The sequence below is a fragment of the Mytilus edulis genome, chromosome 6 (genome assembly GCF_963676685.1).
Source record: "Mytilus edulis chromosome 6, xbMytEdul2.2, whole genome shotgun sequence".
NCBI classification, from domain to species: Eukaryota; Metazoa; Mollusca; class Bivalvia; order Mytilida; family Mytilidae; genus Mytilus; species Mytilus edulis.
The window spans coordinates 86,989,391-87,010,366 of record NC_092349.1 but is presented as its reverse complement, the minus strand read 5'-3'; the positions used below and the strand labels follow the sequence as shown (position 1 = coordinate 87,010,366).

Here is a 20,976-nt window from a genome sequence, read left to right as displayed (position 1 = left end):
AAGAGTGATTTAAGTAATTAAAACTATCTAAATAAAACTTTATATAATAGCTAAAGAAGATGCGGTATGTCTGCCAATAAAATTATAGGTAAACGTAAGGCCTTCGACACGGACCCTTGGCTCACACCAAACAGCAAGCTATACAGAGCTCAAATAATGACTAGAGTAAAACCATTCAAACAGGAAATGCAACGGTCCTATCTATATAAAAAAGGAGAATTTTAAAAACACTTATGATTGCACAAACAAACGACAATAACTGAATATCATGTTCCTGACTAAAGGCAGTTGCAATCATAAATTAACTACAATACCCTTTCTTTTCACGAATGTGACCTACCGAATTAGACTAGTTATCGGATTTATAACAAAATAAGCAACACGACGGGTGCTACATGTGGAGCAGGATCTACTTACTCTTCCGGAGCACCTGATATTACCCCCAGTTTTTGGTGGGGTTCGTGTTGCATATTCTTTAGTTTTCTATGTTGTGTCTGGGGTACTATACTTTGTCTGTTTATAGTTTCATTTTTTTAGCCATGGGGTGTTGTCAGTTTATTATCAATCTAAGAGTTTGACTGTCCCTCTGGTATCTTATTACCCTCTTTTGCAACCATAACTGCAATTTCAACGTTCTATATGTAATGTTTTTAGGTTTATATGTATTATACTGTTCTCTGATAAGTACCCTAGTATTTTTATTAAAGTGGCCTTTCAATGTAAATTGATCATTTCATATTTAAAGCATGTCTGCAATGCACGGAATGACTGACATACAAAATGAAAGGGCCCGGTATGTGAACACATGCGGAGGTCAACTTTTAAATGCTAAGTTTGTGTTAAAAAACTATACAGTTATTCCCATTTACCAACTATTTTGTTAACTATAATTCGGAGTATTATATCTAGGAAAATTTACAGATACAGCCTAAACTGATAGTCACAAAATTGAGAATGGAAATGGGGAATGTGCCAAAGAGACAACAACCCCACCATAGAAAAAAATAACAACAGAAGGTCACCAACAGGTCTTCAATGTAGCGAGAAATTCCGGCACCCGGAGGGTCAGTCATGTTTTTTTATAAGTCTTTCTTGAAACAAATTAAGCTGAGAACGTGTTGTACAAGAAATGCAAAAGTGGGGTTGCATGTGATAGAAAACTGAACATGTAGAATTTAACTTGTAAAACACGTTGAATCAGTAATTATATATCACGTAGTTGTTTACCGTGTTTTTTTAACATAAAATAGAGGCCCCATTCTATCATGCGGTTTTCAGCCAAAATAGTAAAAACAAGGTGGTATTGTTTTTTTGTTTGTTTTTTTATATTTCTTAGCGAATCGTTAGGGATGTTTAATTAACGATAAATTCTTTGACTTTTAGGAAAAAGTCAACTAATGATCTACACTCTTTCATAAATTGTGAATATAGCAAATACACCTACACCTACACGTTTAGACCTCCGCATGTTGTGTTCTTAGATTTACAAATATATACAATTTATCTACAAATGGTGTTTTAAGTACCATCTGTAACTGTTGTGTAAAGCAAAAAACCCCAGTATTCCTGTTTAAATTTAAATATATCTGCATAAACGAAACATGAAATCGAAATTGTAAAGTACAAGGAAGAGGGACTTTAAAGGAAAACATTACGTTACATGATTTGATTTGCTGATATACAAAGAGGTATAAAAGAAGGTGTTTTTATTGATTAAAACCATTTTTATCAACTGCATCAGATGTTATTAAGGGAAAAAAATTCTAAGAACTAGAAAATAATAGAAAATGCAAGTTTTAGTGGTACTGTTATTGGTTTTTGTTGTGGTGGAAGCGCATTATTATGACAGAGGTAATGTCTTTATATATGTATGTATTATTGTCTTGTTCTATATCAAATAAATATAGCTATTTGTAACAGAATCGGAAATTTATTGTAAAATTAAACATTTTTATATATGCAGCTTTAACACAACAATGTACCGGCAATATGATAAATACTTTAATTGGGATATAACTGTATCACTATAATGCAAATAATAACATGGACTATTATCAAAGAAACAACTATATATATATAATACTATATATAAATCAAAAAGCGCTGAAATTTAAAACAGAGAATGCTATCATTTTCTACATTTTCTCCTACCAGTAAGACATCTTTGTGATAATTATGAATGATAATGTAACTAACGAGGTCATACATTTGGTTTAAGAAAGACAGTGTCATGAAAACTCATTTGTTCTATACAATTTATATAAAACCAAACCATATACCATATCATTTTGTGTTGATGATTTCAGGTAGAACACCTAGTTGTAAATTCCCATGTCCATGGAGAGGGAAAACCTTCGATTTCTGGGAAATTGGGAAATCAAAATCAGAGATCTATGGAAAGTTTTCGAAGGATGGAAGGAGAATCAAGTGGTCATTTGGTAGAACAGATGAATGTTATCAGATATTAGACGGGTTTATTGTGTTCAGGTAAATACTAAGGTCGTGTTACAGATTCAATTTAAAACAAATAATGAAAATAAACTTATCATAGATACCAGGATTAAAATTTAATATATATGCCAGACGGGCGTTTCGTCTACAAAAGACTCATCAGTGACGCTCGAATCAAAAACTGTGTAAAAGGACAAATAAAGTACGAATTTGAAGAGCTTTGAGGACCAATCATTCCTAAAAGTTTTGCCAAATACAACTAAGGTAATCTATTCCTGAGGTAGAAAAGCCTTAGTATTTCAAAATAATTTTATCATTATGAACATATCAATGATAACTCAAGTCAACACAGAAGTGCTGACTATTGGGCAGATAAACAAACGATAATCTAGGATTTAAGTTCGTAAGAAAAAATAACAAGTGTGTTAAGGAAAACATACTCTAAAACTACTTATTAATCATCATTGAAATGAGTAACTTGTGTGAGAAGACATATCACAAAAAAAAACTTATCAAAGAACACAGTCTTGGAATTGTGTACACCTTATGTGTTTTTTTTCTCCCAAAAGACTCATCATTGACACATGAATCAAAAACATAAAAGCTAAGCGACATACATATGACAGATGCCTATATATATATGCAGAGCTATGTTTGAGATAAAATGTTGTGTAACATTGTGGGTAATGTCTGTTACCCAGTTATGTTTGTATATTTTTTTTTATATTGTTTACTAAACTTACAATTTTCTTGAACATATGTACCTTTGATAACTATTTACACCACTGGGTCGATACCACTGCTGGTGGACGTTTCATCCCCGAGGATATTACCAGCCCAGTAGTCAACACTCTCGGTTTTGACATGAATATCAATAATGTGGTCATTTTTATAAATTTTCTGTTTACAAAACTTTTGAATTTTTCGAAAAACTAAGGATTTTCTTATCCCAGGCATAGATTACCTTAGCCGTATTTGGCACAAATTTTTGGAATTTTGGATCCTCAATGCTCTTCAACTTTTTTCTTGTTTGGCTTTATAAATATTTTGAAATGAGCGTCATTGATGAGTCTTATGTAGACGAAACGCACGTCTGACGAACTAAATTATAATCTTGGTACCTTTGATAACTATATAATTATAAGTTTAGGGTAAGTTTTAAAATACTTAAATGCATGGAATATTGGCTGTAAAGTATTCGAGATTAGTCAATAAGCCCTCCAACAAATTTTCAAAGTACACAGACATAGATCATGTTGGTTGCAACTCCCCATTACTACTTGATTGTGATCATGTTTAGCCTATTTTTGCTCCAATGCATTCGCATACATATCTTTGACTTCCAAACGTTTTGACTATGTATTGAAACCATGTACAGCACTACGCATTAATGCCTTCATTTATTTTGTACTTCGTTGAAATTGTATTCATGGAAGAGCGTATTTAAATTCATAACTAATGGCAATTGTTATAAGACTATCAAAACAGTTGGAACGCCAATTCATAACGACAATAACGGACTAGAGCATTGCAACCAAATTACAATCATGACAATGCTAATGCAAAGGGTACTTTTACCAAAAAGCATGATCATAATACTCAAATGACCATATCAGAAGCGTTAAGAACTACGACTGGGATACTTTCAAATCGGGATCATTTGAATCCTATTTGACTGAAATGCAGTGGTCTAGCGAGTTACCATTTATTGCTTCCATGTTACAAGTAAGGAATATGGCCATTGTTATATTATAGTTCGTTTCTGTGTGTGTTACAATTTAACGTTGCGTCGTTTGTTTTCTCTTATTTTTTGAGTGTAAATTGACATTGCGATAAGACGTGTCACGGTACTTGTCTATCCCAAATTCATGTATTTGGTTTTGATGTTATATTTGTTATTCTCGTGGGATTTTGTCTGATGCTTGGTCTGTTTCTGTGTGTGTTAGTTACATTGCAGTGTTGTGTCGTTGTTCTCCTCTTATATTTATGCGTTTCCCTCAGTTTTAGTTTGTTACCCCGATTTTGTTTTTTGTCCATGGATTTATGAGTTGGAACAGCGGTATACTACTGTTGCCTTTATTTACAAAACATATTTCGTTTTAGTGTGTCAAAACCGAATACAAAATTACTTGAAATCAATATGTATAGAACAAATATTCTGAAAATAGCCCGAGTTCTACCTTTTATTTGTGATCTAAAGTTTAATAAGCTCTTTGACGTTTGTTTAAGTTCCTCGGCATCATTGAGGGAATATGAAGTAAGCTTTAGGGAATGAAAAAAGATAACCAATTACAATAGACAAAAAATGCTATACCAGAATTGTTTTACGTTGTCATTTCGGGGCCTTTTATTGCTGACTATGCGGTATGGGCTTTGCTCATTGTCGAAGGCCGTACGATGAGCTATAGTTGTTAGTTGCTGTGTCATTTTGGTCTCTTTTTGGTGGAGAGTTGTCTCATTGGCAATCATACCACATCTTCTTTTTAATATATACAAAACAGTTTTTTTTATTTCTAATATAAACATGCAGATGTAAAAATGGTTTTTATAACTGAAATTTCTCGTCCTATATAGATTGAAAGGAGAAGACAACTGGTTTTGTGTAAAGATACAGTATGACAGAACCAAAAGTCCGACAACTTTTAGACTTCACAATGGATGTAAGTTTGAGACCATTTGTAACACAAAACCAATAAATGAATTTAGGTAAAGGTTGGGTTCACTTCAACAAGACAGCAACATAACCATGAAAGATAAATATAGGAATACAAGTCTTGAAAACTACTGGCGAATCACTATTTTTTTTACCTCATAACAATTTGTTTAATTTCGTTGTTCGAAATTTGAATACTAAACAAAATACAAATGTTTCATGTGTTTATTTGCAAATTTTGCAAACCACAAAATTGCATATTTCCGAATAACAACAATTGCACTATCAATGGACATTACATCTACAGTTTATAAATAGTTTAGGTTTCAAAATGGTTGAAAAAAAGTTACCATAACCAAACAAAACACATTAACTAATGACATGGTTTCTAACATAGAGAGATGTAAACGTAGACTTACAATAACTAGAACAGTTTTGAGAACTAAGTTGAACTGCAACAACTTATTTTCTCAATTGAAATGAACATTTTTCACTTGTTTCATGTCATGACCTTTTAAAACATACTATACGGTACTGATTTCCTTATTGTTAATGACAACACGGTAGCCTATAAGTCGTTGAACTTCGGCTGAACGTTGTTGGATGTATGTTTTATTGGCAATCATACCACATCTCCTTAATAACTTATATATGACTTACAAAAATGATAAACACTGTACTTCCACTGGAAATGAATCCTTAATTTCGGATTAAAAAAAGTAATGTCCCGATTACGTGCTTATATTTATTTCATTGCAGTAGTAGGAGATTTTCCAGGTAAAAAAGACGCATTTAAAATTTGCGAAGTCTGTGCATATCCAGGCACGAACTTTTTCACAGCTGTAGGTAAGTACGAGAATAGTGTTATTTTAGATATTTTATTATGTGGCCTCGACATTGGAATCTATATCGGACAATACGTCATATCTTAAGATTAATGATTTATGATCTTTGAATTATTATGTTACTTGAAATCTAAGGTACATTTAAAGTCCAAAGAGCGTGAAGTGTCGAAATTGACATGGCTCTCTAATCCATTTAAAGTCTCATATCATAATATATAATTAAATATAATATATGTTCAGCTTTTAACCTAATCTGTCTTTGTAGATTATGCCCTGATTGTTTTAATTAATCGGCACTATTAAAAATCATCATGCAAGTGGGAGGTTAATCTAGCTTGTGTTGAACAGACCGAAATCTTTTGTAAGGGGCAACATACTGTTGTAATTTCATTAGATGTATGTTTCATTATAATACGTTATTATGATTGGCTAACTACAATCTCGCGTTATTCCTTAATCAACTTCATTTCAAAATGAATTATAACATTCATGTTGACACGTGCTACTACAATAAAGTACACAGGTAAATAACAAAAAATGATAGTAATCGTCTTTTCATGATCATAGTGCAGAACTGTAATTATAATTGTTGAAAAAAACTCATCATATAGATACCAGGACTAAAAACTTTTACTTACGCCAGACGCCCTTTTCGTCTACAAAACACTCATCAGTGACGTTCGAATCAAAAAATGTTTAAAAGGCCAAATAAAGTACGAAGAGCTTCTTTTAGTAATTGCATAGGGTTGTTAAAGCGTTGACCGAGCGTACGTTTCCGCGCTTCATACAAAATGTACTTCGGTCAACGCTTTTACACCCTCATGAAATTACAAAAAGAAGCATTCAATTCTTGAATCAAAATTAAAAATTAGACTAATGTCTCACACAAAAATCATAAATAAAACTCATTTAAAATTTAATACCTCAGATGGAAGACATATTGTAAAGTACTAGTATATTACGTGTTCTTTTGATCTATACATCTAGGGGTAAATATTGTTTATAGGATCTAAATTCGATCATCGTAACCATTGAAAGAGTCTCCATAAACGTTTTTAAACATTATGATTGGTTTGGGGTTTGGTACTATATTTTATATATGTATCAATATGTGTATGATTTTTTGTAGAACGTGGATCACATTCGTACAGTAAGTTGTTTAATTGTACTGAAACATTTGGTGGTTAAAGATATCTATGTGCAAAATGCATACCTCTCCGCTATGAAACCCCGCGTATAACACAACAGAAAAAGACTATCTGAAGACCAAGAAATGCTCAAATGTCAAATAATAAATTGTGTTGCTGAATACTTTTGCAGTTTACAGTTTTTCAAAAGCTACGTCGTTATCTTCTTAAGAATGATAGGACAAAAAAAATAATAAACGAATACATCGCTCATACAGGATTTGTTCTTGCAAATGGTAATCAAACATTTTTAAAAATTCCTTCATGTACTTATAGCTTGTCCCACTCGTGTAATATTTGATATCTTTAATTTACTTGAAACCCTGCGATTCATGGTTACCGCATATGAATATACCAAAATTGAATTGCCATTAGTTACGGAGGTGTGTGAGCAACAAGGTTAATTTCTTAAAAATTAAATTAATCCAGAAAAGACATTCAAGGTGAAGTTATGGTAAATTGGCTATGTCGAAGATTTTTCAAAAAACAAATCTGCATACAACTTTGGCTCATTCAATCATTTTACTTCAATAGAACGGAAATGTGTGTATCAACACCATATACGTCTTTAAAGAAATATACATGTATTCAAAAGTGAAGATTTGATGATTTAAAGAAAAAATTAAGAAAAATGTTCGCCAATTTTATATGCTTTCTAGACAAATGTTAACCTTCATTCAAAAAATTCAATCAGTAATAATTCAAGAAATAAAAGATATTAATGCATTTTTATCGATTTTCTGTTTTCCGTTTGACATTGCAACTAGCCAAACGTGTATTCAGAGTTTTAGTAAAATCTGTGACATACCTCCGTTATCGTTCCTTGACCTTATAAAAGATAAGATCATCAATATAAGACCATTGTATCACTTATAGATAATAACTTGATCTGAGTCTCAACAAATGAATTACTTTGACATATTCATATCAAAGTTAAAAATTTTAACTGGTGGCCGAATTTTAAGTATATGATTTGGCATTAAAAAGAAAGCTATTGATATACATATCATGTTACAATGTGATAGAATCGAACATCATCAATATGCCAATGGTCTCCACATATATTTGATTTATTTTGATATTGTGCACTTATTATCTGATATTTCATTTTTGTTTTTTGTTTTAGGATATGCCTACCGACGTCGTAAGTAGTCTAACATTATATGGAAACCATTGCGTGTACAAATCTGTAATGTTCAATTGAAGTACTTATATCCCACATTAATTCAGCGAATTCTAAATATTTTGAAAAACATTCGAGTTAAGTTCCAATTTGGCTCTTTATTGTACCTTATTAGATCCACTCATTACAATATAAAAAATTCACATGAGCGTCACCGTGTATCCACAGGTGTTTAACAATTAACTCCCGGAATTGTGCAATTTGTTATATGATACTTGTGGTTTTGTGTCTGGTAGGCGTTACTTTACATTAACTTATTTGCTATCATATCGATTGATTAACCATCAATAAAATGTTTCCACCCTAAACGAACCACAACTAACTTTGTAGATCTACTTTATTTTATAATTCCACTAGATATTTAAAAAACAAATATATAGGGATACGCAATTCAGGAAGTAGATTAAATTTTTTTTATTAACAGTAAAGGTACAATGGAATGATGAATTTTTAAAACCAAAAACGAAAAAAGAAACTTACAGCTAAGTGGCTTGGTTCTTGACCCGAGACAATTATATACTCTGTTGTCTTAAAAGGCCTAACAACTACTTTCCCGTCTTTGCTGTTACTCGATATTTCAGAAAAATATTTTTGTTTTTCCCCATGTCTTTATTTGAGTTGTATGGTATTAAGTCTACCCGTCCACTCTTTCAAAATAGCAAAATATAGGAATTGGCAAATATGAGAAGCCATGTTTTATAATAAGTATTTAAATTTAAATGTGTCTTGCACCTTGTATGTTTTTGGTGTATGAATTATTTGGGTCACAACGCAAACTTACTAGAAAAAGTGTATGGTTGATTATTTGAAGTGTTAGATGCTTTTAAAAGATTTATTAAATCTCATTGCAGCACCTAAGCAATCACGCAAGTTTGGATGTATTATACCGAAAGGTTGTAAATGTTGCAAACTACAGCAATGTGGACGCTGTCGTAGATGTAGAGACAATGGAAGCATACCAAATGCTTGTTCATGATCTTGAAGCTTCTGCGAGGTTGAAAGCAAAGATGTAATACGTATACGAATATAAAAAGAATTAATAAAGTTTACGAGTCTGTTTTATCTATTTTTTAACAAAACGTTCATGATTGGATTATATTGAAAAAAAGAGAGGCAAAATATACCATGGGAAACAAATTAAAAACAAATATTACCCTGAACACAGGATAAAAAAACTGATGACTGTCTCTTTTAGATGCGTCTTCATTTTGGCTAGGTTCCATTACAAAGCGAAGTGATCGTTTGACAAAACTATCAACATCAATATAAAATCTCTGAACATATCAGGCAGTATGCATAAACGCAAGACTCAAAACTAAAGACTGAGCAACACGAGCCACACAAAACACGTACGGCCAACTATCTAAATGATTGCTATACATTCTCTTCTTATATCCAACTTTAATCGTCAAATGCTATTGTTTGGCCATTTCATTCAACAAGAACATAAATAAAGTAACATAGAGAATGGAAATAAAGAATGTTTCTTAGGGTGAACAATCCGATATATGATCAGGAAAGAAACATCCAAAGGCCACCAATTGGTCTTCAATATTGCGGACGGAAGCGAGGTTCAACTGAGCCCTCAACAAAAAAAGTATACTAATTTATTCGGAGTGAACCCTGGTTTTATTCCCTGTTCAAAATTCATCTGAAAATCTTTTAAATGACGGCACTATAAATGATCAAATAATTTTTAGTCGTTGAGTTAAATTTAGATTTTTACACTGCGGTAATTGTGTGGAGTGATGCAGCTATTTCTTCCTGGTTTAACTTCCATTGTTGTTTTTTATAAACGCTTGAAAAAAACTTTGGTTACATATGTTTGATTTAAGATGGATCATCGGTATCAGTTTCCTCAAAATAGAATTTTCTTGTACTTTGCCAAAATTAGGATTGAACTAATTTGTAAAAGATATATTGATAAGTGTTGGTCATCTTACAATTGTTTAAAGCTACAAGTGGTGTCCAAAATTATACAAACTATGAATGCGTAGATTGTTCAAGAACAAAACACACCTGTGATTAGAAAGAAAACTTTAAAATATTATTTTGAGATAAATATGAAAAGATAGGTTTCATAATATGCTTTAAGAAAGTACAATGGAAAAATAGTGTCACCAAACTTGGTTTTCTGTATACAAAAAAAGAAATTCACAATTACTCAGTTAAAAAATGTTTTTAAAACACAAATATTTGGCATTTGTTTAAACATTTTGGGTTATGCAATACATAGCTTACTTTTCTTAATATCGTTAAAAATTCTTATACACATATGCAAATCTGTCTGAAAATCTGAGGACTTAGGCAGATAACTAGCCTGATCGGAGGACTTTGGCAGATAACTAGCCTGATCTGAGGACCTAGGTAGATAACTAGCCTGATCTGAGGACTTTGGCAGATAACTAGCCTGATCGGAGGACTTATCCAGATAACTAGCCTGATCTGAGGACTTAGGCAGATAACAAGCCTGATCTGAGGACTTAGGCAGATAACAAGCCTGATCTGAGGACCTAGGCAGATAACGAGCCTGATCTGAAGACTTAGCCAGATAACAAGCCTGATCTGAGGACTTAGGCAGATAACTAGCCTGATCTGAGGACTTTGGCAGATAACTAGCCTGATCGGAGGACTTATGCAGATAACTAGCCTGTTCTGAGGACTTAGGCAGATAACTAGCCTGATCGGAGGACTTATGGAGATAACTAGCCTGATCTGAGGACTTATGCAGATAACTAGCCTGATCTGAGGACTTAGGCAGATAACTAGCCTGATCTGAGGACTTTGGCAGATAACTAGCCTGATCGGAGGACTTAGGTAGATAACAAGCCTGATCTGAGGACTTAGGCAGATAACTAGCCTGATCTGAGGACTTTGGCAGATAACTAGCCTGATCGGAGGACTTATGCAGATAACTATATTCTGATCTGAGGACTTAGGCAGATAACAAGCCTGATCTGAGGACTTTGGTAGATAACTAGCCTGATCGGAGGACTTATGCAGATAACTAGCCTGATCTGAGGACTTTGGCAGATAACTAGCCTGATCTGAGGACTTAGACAGATAACTAGTCTGATCGGAGGACTAAGGCAGTTAACAAGCCTGATCTGAGGACTTAGGCAGATAACTAGCCTGATCTGAGGACTTAGGCAGATAACTAGCCTGATCGGAGGACTAAGGCAGTTAACTAGCCTGATCTGAGGACTTATGCAGATAACTAGCCTGATCGAAGGACTTTGGCAGATAACTAGCCTTATCTGAGGACTTAGGCAGATAACTAGCCTGGTTGTGTACTGCTAATGTAAATTCGAATATGGCAGAGTATAGTGAATCTTCTGTAAGAAATGAAGGGTTATGAACATTTATATGAATTGTACATTATTATTGCACACCTTACAACAATTAAACATTGTTAAATACACCAACTAAAGAACAAAAGATTGACCCTGCCAAACAGACATGTGCATCCAACAATCAACCCAAACTCCAAATATAGTTGATGATTTGCTTATATTGTCTTTAAAAAGAGACCTTACCAAAACTTAACATTGGTTAATGAACCATTAACATGAGGTCAAGGATAGAAATATGTACCATTAAACTTTTCCATTCACCAGATATATTTGGTGTATTGCCTATAGTGTTTGTAATCAGACGAAACACAAAAACTATGATTAAAGAATCGTAAAACTGAGGCTAAGATTATCAAACTTTTCAAATGCGTTATGTTTCAAAGGCGCTTTGTTAAAAGATAAGTGGCATTGCTATACCTGTTATGGACATCATATGGTTTCCTCACTTTGTTGACTAGTGTCTTTGTGTAGTGGATGACATATTTATATCTCTATTTAACCATTTTATAATTGAGAGAAGATATGAAATTTTCACTCTGACGGGCTTAGTTGGAAAATTGTTAAGGAAATACTATTATCATTTTAAAGGAGAGCCATGGTGTAGTGGTTAGTGCATCGGACTACTAACACAAAGACTCCTAATTCGATTCCCGTTACGGGATGATGATTTCAGGGACTGAATTTTCGGCTCTCCCTTGACACCATTTAGGAGTCTGGTCTTGAGGAAACGATGATAGTCCGTCGGAAGGGGACGATAAATGGCCGACCCGTGTAAAGAGAGAGCCATATCTCTTGCACGTAAAAGACACCCTTGTAGATTTCGAAAAAGAGTAGGCTAATGCCGCTACAAGGCAGCACTCGCACCAAAGTGGAAATGGATTAATTTAAGTTGCAAAACGTGTTTCCCAATCCACTATAAATGTTTGAACTACCATGCCTGTTATTTGCATGAGGACAACTTTCATGTTTAAAGATTTTGTAAAAGTAGTACACATTGTTTCATTAACTTGTATTTAAAAACTCTTTTTAAGAGAATGCACATATATTAATATCAAGTTTTAAAATATATTATGAACAAAACGAATCAATCTGAGAACAAGGTGTTTTATATTTGTAAGCAGTTTGAAAGGGCAATCTTTTCACCACAACCAGAACTAGATTTACAGATATTTCATATGTTGTTCTCTTTAAACACTATAGTAGGCTAGGCAATGGTACACATGTTAAACCCCGCCCTTTCTGTGTTTTCATTCCCAACCCATGAGCCTGTTATTCTGTGGTTAGCGTTTCTTGTTATCTATCAAAACAAAACACTTGTTTTGTCATATATTTCTGCTTTATTTTTTTTTGAAGTATTTCTTTTCCATTCACATATTTCGTGTTTTGTATAGTTATAATATATAGTATTAGGCTTGCTCATTGTTGATGGCCATATGATGAGCCCTCTTACGGATTATATACTTGAGAATTAATGGTAACTTAGAATTATTAATGGTACATGGGGTGAAACTGTTGGCAATTTGTTGTTACTTCAGATGTAACTGGTGTTATTATCTTATGATTTGGGTGGCCACGTTGAGTATAATATCACAGTATTTTGTGGAAAATGACATTTATCGACTAATTGTATTCTTAGTCACATCTGTAAATGTTGTTTCAGATTTGAAAAAAAAACTTGTTTAAATTTGAATATATCTGCATGAACAGAACATGATGAAAATAGTAGTGAAGTAAGTGTACCAGGAAGAGGGACGTAAGAGGAAATTCAAATATAATCATTTTTGATTTGCTGTTATACAAAAAGGTATTAAACGGTATTTTTTTTTTATTAAACACACTTTCCCTACTGCATCGAGTCTTTTAAAAAGAGAATACAAGTGTAATTTATAGCAAAATAAGAAAACAGAAAATGAAAATTTCAGTGGAAATGTTTTTCGTTTTTGTTGTGTTTGAGGTTCACTGTTATGATAGAAGTAATTTCTTTCTGTAACTATCATAGCTTGTTGTTTTAAATTTTATCGAATTATGTTTTGCTCCGTGTTCAAGGTCTCAGTGTGACTTTGAAATGAAGAACAGTAATAAAACGTTGTTTCTTTGGTTTCTGTGGGTTTTTTTTTGGTTGCGCATGCATTCATGTTGTGTCCTGGATTAATACCTCAAATTCTTATATATAAATATATATATATAAAAGTGTGTGTTACAGAATCGCAAATAGAATAATAATTTAAAGACTTTTTTTTAATGCAGATGTTAAACAAACAATTTACAGGCTCTGTGTTTTTTTTTTCATTCTGATAGGAATTTGTCATTTCCATGATATACATAATAACATGGAAGAAATAGCAAATATAAATATATGAATACAATTTACAAATATTACTTGACAGATTTTGCAAGGAGAATATACACAGGAGTTGATAAAAGATGATGCATGACTTCTTCAAATTTGATATCTTATACAACTTATTATGATTTCAAAATAAAACACAAATTCCCAATATTCAACCAAACATTTCAATAACAAAAATGTACAATAGATGCATGTTCAACATTTTTTCGTCGTTCCATTTAATGGATAATTGTGTGGAGTTATGCAGCTATTTCTTCCTGGTTGTTTTTTTATAAACGCTTGAAAAAAACTTTGGTTACATATGTTTGATTTAAGATGGATCATCGGTATCAGTTTCCTCAAAATAGAATTTTCTTGTACTTTGCTAAAATTAGGATTGAACTATTTTGTAAAAGATATACTAATAAGTGTTGGTCATCTTACAATTGTTTAAAGCTACAAGTCGAGTCCAAAATTATACAAACTATGAATGCGTAGATTGTTCAAAAACAAAACACACCTGTGATTAGAAAGAAAACTTTAAAATATTATTTTGAGATAAATATGAAAAGATAGGTTTCATAATATGCTTTAAGAAAGTACAATGGAAAAATAGTGTCACCAAACTTGGTTTTCTGTATACAAAAAAAGAAATTCACAATTACTAAGTTAAAAAATGTTTTTAAAACACAAATATTTGGCATTTGTTTAAACATTTTGGGTTATGCAATACATAGCTTACTTTTTTTAATATCGATAAAAAATTTTATACACATATGCAAATATGTCTGAAAATCTGAGGACTTAGGCAGATAACTAGCCTGATGTTAGGACTTAGGCAGATAACTAGCATGTTCTGAGGACCTAGGTAGATAACTAGCCTGATCTGAGGACTTAGGCAGATAACTAGCCTGATCTGAGAGCTTAGACAGATAACTAGCCTGATCTGACTAAGGCAGATAACTAGCCTAATCTGAGGACTTAGGCAGATAACTAGCCTGATCGGAGGACTTAGGCAGATAACTAGCTTGATTTGAGGACTTAAGCAGTTAACTAGCCTGATCTGAGGACTTATGCAGATAACTAGCCTGATCGGAGGACTTTGGCAGATAACTAGCCTTATCTGAGGACTTAGGCAGATAACTAGCCTGGTTGTGTACTGCTAATGTAAATTCGAATATGGCAGAGTATAGTGAATCTTCCGTTAGAAATGAAGGGTTATGATAAAATTGAGAACGGAAATGGGGAATGTGTCAAAGAGACAACAACCCGACCAAATAAAAAACAACAGCAGAGGGTCACCAACAGGTCTTCAATGTAGCGAGAAATTCCCGCACCCGGAGGCGTCCTTCAGCTGGCCCCTAAATAAATATATACTAGTCCAGTGATAATGAACGCCATACTAATTTCCAAATTGTACACATTATGAACATGGTTATGAACATTTATATGAATTGTATATTATTATTGCACAATTATTATTGCACACCTAACAACAATTAAACATTGTTAAATACACCAACTAAAGAACAAAAGATTGACCCTGCCAAACAGACATGTGCATCTAACAATCAACCCAAACTCCAAATATAGTTGATGATTTGCTTATAGTATCTTTAAAAAGAGACCTTACCAAAACTTAACATTGGTTAATGAACCATTAACATGAGGTCAAGGATAGAAATATGTACCATTAAACTTTTCCATTCACCAGATATATTTGGTGTATTGCCTATAGTGTTTGTAATCAGACGAAACACAAAAACTATGATTAAAGAATCGTAAAACTGAGGCTAAGATTATCAAACTTTTCAAATGCGTTATGTTTCAAAGGCGCTTTGTTAAAAGATAAGTGGCATTGCTATGCCTGTTATGGACATCATATGGTTTCCTCACTTTGTTGACTAGTGTCTTTGTGTAGTGGATGACATATTTATATCTCTACTTAACCATTTTATAATTGAGAGAAGATATGAAATTTTCACTCTGAAGGGCTTAGTTGGAAGATTGTTAAGGAAATACTATTATCATTTTAAAGGAGAGCCATGGTGTAGTGGTTAGTGCATCGGACTACTAACACAAAGACTCCTAATTCGATTCCCGTTACGGGATGATGATTTCAGGGACTGAATTTTCGGCTCTCCCTTGACACCATTTAGGAGTCTGGTCTTGAGGAAACGATGATAGTCCGTCGGCAGGGGACGATAAATGGCCGACCCGTGTAAAGAGAGAGCCACATCTCTTGCACGTAAAAGACACCCTTGTAGATTTCGAAAAAGAGTAGGCTAATGCCGCTACAAGGCAGCACTCGCACCAAAGTGGAAATGGATTAATTTAAGTTGCAAAACGTGTTTCCCAATCCACTATAAATGTTTGAACTACCATGCCTGTTATTTGCATGAGGACAACTTTCATGTTTAAAGATTTTGTAAAAGTAGTACACATTGTTCCATTAACTTGTATTTAAAAACTCTTTTTAAGAGAATGCACATATATTAATATCAAGTTTTAAAATATATTATGAACAAAACGAATCAATCTGAGAACAAGGTGTTTTATATTTGTAAGCAGTTTGAAAGGGCAATCTTTTCACCACAACCAGAACTAGATTTACAGATATTTCATATGTTGTTCTCTTTAAACACTATAGTAGGCTAGGCAATGGTAAACATGTTAAACCCCGCCCTTTCTGTGTTTTCATGCCCAACTCATGAGCCTGTTATTCTGTGGTTAGCGTTTCTTGTTATCTATCAAAACAAAACACTTGTTTTGTCATATATTTCTGCTTTATTTTTTTTTTAAGTATTTCTTTTCCATTCACATATTTCGTGTTTTGTATAGTTATAATATATAGTATTAGGCTTGCTCATTGTTGATGGCCATATGATGAGCCCTCTTACGGATTATATACTTGAGGATTAATGGTAACTTAGAATTATTAATGGTACATGGGGTGAAACTGTTGGCAATTTGTTGTTACTTCAGATGTAACTGGTGTTATTATCTTATGATTTGGGTGGCCACGTTGAGTATACTATCACAGTATTTTGTGGAAAATAACATTTATCGACTTCTTGTATTCTTAGTCACATCTGTAAATGTTGTTTCAGATTTGAAAAAAAACTTGTTTAAATTTGAATATATCTGCATAAACAGAACATGATGAAAATAGTAGTGAAGTAAATGTACCAGGAAGAGGGACGTAAAAGGAAATTCAAATATAATCATTTTTGATTTGCTGTTATACAAAAAGGTATTAAACGGTATTTTTTTTTTAAACACACTTTCCCTACTGCATCGGGTCTTTTAAAAAGAGAATACAAGTGTAATTTATAGCAAAATAAGAAAACAGAAAATGAAAATTTCAGTGGAAATGTTTTTCGTTTTTGTTGTGTTTGAGGTTCACTGTTATGATAGAAGTAATTTCTTTCTGTAACTATCATAGCTTGTTGTTTTAAATTTTATCGAATTATGTTTTGCTCCGTGTTCAAGGTCTCAGTGTGACTTTGAAATGAAGAACAGTAATAAAACGTTGTTTCTTTGGTTTCTGTGGGGTTTTTTTTGGGTTGCGCATGCATTCATGTTGTGTCCTGGATTAATACCTCAAATTCTTATTTATAAATACATATATGTAAAAGTGTGTGTTACAGAATCGCAAATAAAATAATAATTTAAAGACTTTTTTTAATGCAGATGTTAAACAAACAATTTACAGGCTCTGTGTTTATTTTTTCATTCTGATAGGAATTTGTCATTTCCATGATATACACAATAACATGGAAGAAATAGCAAATATAAATATATGAATACAATTTACAAATATTACTTGACAGATTTTGCAAGGAGAATATACACAGGAGTTGATAAAAGATGATGCATGACTTCTTCAAATTTGATATCTTATACAACTTATTATGATTTCAAAATAAAACACAAATTCCCAATATTCAACCAAACATTTCAATAACAAAAATGTACAATAGATGCATGTTCAACATTTTTTCGTCGTTCCATTTAATGGATAATTGTGTGGAGTTATGCAGCTATTTCTTGCTGGTTGTTTTTTTATAAACGGTTGAAAAAAACTTTGGTTACATATGTTTGATTTAAGATGGATCATCGGTATCAGTTTCCTCAAAATAGAATTTTCTTGTACTTTGCTAAAATTAGGATTGAACTATTTTGTAAAAGATATAATAATAAGTGTTGGTCATCTTACAATTGTTTAAAGCTACAAGTCGAGTCCAAAGTTATACAAACTATGAATGCGTAGATTGTTCAAAAACAAAACACACCTGTGATTTGAAAGAAAACTTTAAAATATTATTTTGAGATAAATATGAAAAGATAGGTTTCATAATATGCTTTAAGAAAGTACAATGGAAAAATAGTGTCACCAAACTTGGTTTTTTGTATATAAAAAAAGAAATTCACAATTACTAAGTTAAAAAATGTTTTTAAAACACAAATATTTTGCATTTGTTTAAACATTTTGGGTTATGCAATACATAGCTTACTTTTTTTAATATCGATAAAAATTCTTATACACATATGCAAATCTGTCTGTAAATCTTAGGACTTTGGCAGATAACTAGCATGTTCTGAGGACCTAGGTAGATAACTAGCCTGATCTGAGGACTTAGGCAGATAACTAGCCTGATCTGAGAGCTTAGACAGATAACTAGCCTGATCTGAGGACTAAGGCAGATAACTAGCCTGATCTGAGGACTTAGGCAGATAACTAGCCTGATCGGAGGACTTAGGCAGATAACTAGCTTGATTTGAGGACTTAGGCAGTTAACTAGCCTGATCTGAGGACTTATGCAGATAACTAGCCTGATCGGAGGACTTTGGCAGATAGCTAGCCTTATCTGAGGACTTAGGCAGATAACTAGCCTGGTTGTGTACTGCTAATGTAAATTCGAATATGGCAGAGTATAGTGAATCTTCCGTTAGAAATGAAGGGTTATGATAAAATTGAGAATGGAAATGGGGAATGTGTCAAAGAGACAACAACCCGACCAAATAAAAAACAACAGCAGAGGGTCACCAACAGGTTTTCAATGTAGCGAGAAATTCCCGAACCCGGAGGCGTCCTTCAGCTGGCCCCTAAATAAATATATACTAGTCCAGTGATAATGAACGCCATACTAATTTCCAAATTGTACACATTATGAACATGGTTATGAACATTTATATGAATTGTATATTATTATAGCACACCTAACAACAATTAAACATTGTTAAATACACCAACTAAAGAACAAAAGATTGACCCTGCCAAACAGACATGTGCATCTAACAATCAACCCAAACTCCAAATATAGTTGATGATTTGCTTATAGTATCTTTAAAAAGAGACCTTACCAAAACTTAACATTGGTTAATGAACCATTAACATGAGGTCAAGGATAGAAATATGTACCATTAAACTTTTCCATTCACCAGATATATTTGGTGTATTGCCTATAGTGTTTGTAATCAGACGAAACACAAAAACCATGATTAAAGAATCGTAAAACTGAGGCTAAGATTATCAAACTTTTCAAATGCGTTATGTTTCAAAGGCGCTTCGTTAAAAGATAAGTGGCATTGCTATGCCTGTTATGGACATCATATGGTTTCCTCACTTTGTTGACTAGTGTCTTTGTGTAGTGGATGACATATTTATATCTCTACTTAACCATTTTATAATTGAGAGAAGATATGAAATTTTCACTCTGAAGGGCTTAGTTGGAAGATTGTAAAGGAAATACTATTATCATTTTAAAGGAGAGCCATGGTGTAGTGGTTAGTGCATCGGACTACTAACACAAAGACTCCTAATTCAATTCCCGTTACGGGATGATGATTTCAGGGACTGAATTTTCGGCTCTCCCTTGACACCATTTAGGAGTCTGGTCTTGAGGAAACGATGATAGTCCGTCGGACGGGGACGATAAATGGCCGACCCGTGTAAAGAGAGAGCCATATCTCATGCACGTAAAAGACACCCTTGTAGATTTCGAAAAAGAGTAGGCTAATGCCGCTACAAGGCAGCACTCGCACCAAAGTGGAAATGGATTAATTTAAGTTGCAAAACGTGTTTCCCAATCCACTATAAATGTTTGAACTACCATGCCTGTTATTTGCATGAGGACAACTTTCATGTTTAAAGATTTTGTAAAAGTAGTACACATTGTTCCATTAACTTGTATTTAAAAACTCTTTTTAAGAGAATGCACATATATTAACATCAAGTTTTAAAATATATTATGAACAAAACGAATCAATCTGAGAACAAGGTGTTTTATATTTGTAAGCAGTTTGAAAGGGCAATCTTTTCACCACAACCAGAACTAGATTTACAGATATTTCATATGTTGTTCTCTTTAAACACTATAGTAGGCTAGGCAATGGTAAACATGTTAAACCCCGCCCTTTCTGTGTTTTCATTCCCAACCCATGAGCCTGTTATTCTGTGGTTAGCGTTTCTTGGTATCTATCAAAACAAAACACTTGTTTGTCATATATTTCTGCTTTATTTTTTTTGAAGTATTTCTTTTTCATTCACATATTTCGTGTTTTGTATAGTTATAATATATAGTATTAGGCTTGCTCATTGTTGATGGCCATATGATGAGCCCTCTTACGGATAATATACTTGAGGATTAATGGTAACTTAGAATTATTAATGGTACATGGGGTGAAACTGTTGGCAATTTGTTGTTACTTCAGATGTAACTGGTGTTATTATCTTATGATTTGGGTGGCCACGTTGAGTATAATATCACAGTATTTTGTGGAAAATAACATTTATCGACTAATTGTATTCTTAGTCACATCTGTAAATGTTGTTTCAGATTTGAAAAAAAAACTTGTTTAAATTTGAATATATCTGCATAAACAGAACATGATGAAAATAGTAGTGAAGTAAATGTACCAGGAAGAGGGACGTAAGAGGAAATTCAAATATAATCATTTTTGATTTGCTGT

At 33.0% G+C, this 20,976-nt stretch overlaps 2 protein-coding genes across 2 annotated transcripts; one reads left to right on the top strand and one right to left on the bottom strand.

The window, feature by feature from the left end:
- Positions 1–1,723: 1,723 nt before the first annotated feature.
- On the top strand, positions 1,724–9,376 carry LOC139528775 (uncharacterized). Its single transcript, XM_071324978.1, has 7 exons — positions 1,724–1,851; positions 2,307–2,487; positions 5,026–5,111; positions 5,864–5,950; positions 7,079–7,099; positions 8,263–8,280; positions 9,171–9,376. The coding sequence occupies exons 1-7, from the start codon at positions 1,788–1,790 to the stop codon at positions 9,293–9,295; spliced, it is 582 nt and encodes a 193-aa protein (XP_071181079.1). The 5' UTR covers positions 1,724–1,787; the 3' UTR covers positions 9,296–9,376.
- Positions 9,377–10,540: 1,164 nt separating this feature from the next.
- LOC139526718 (adhesive plaque matrix protein-like) lies at positions 10,541–12,102 on the bottom strand. The gene is made up of 3 exons (XM_071321881.1): positions 12,090–12,102; positions 11,512–11,654; positions 10,541–11,221 (listed from the first exon to the last, which is right to left on the bottom strand). Exons 1-3 carry the CDS (start codon positions 12,100–12,102, stop codon positions 10,541–10,543), a joined length of 837 nt encoding a protein of 278 aa, XP_071177982.1.
- Positions 12,103–20,976: the final 8,874 nt, after the last annotated feature.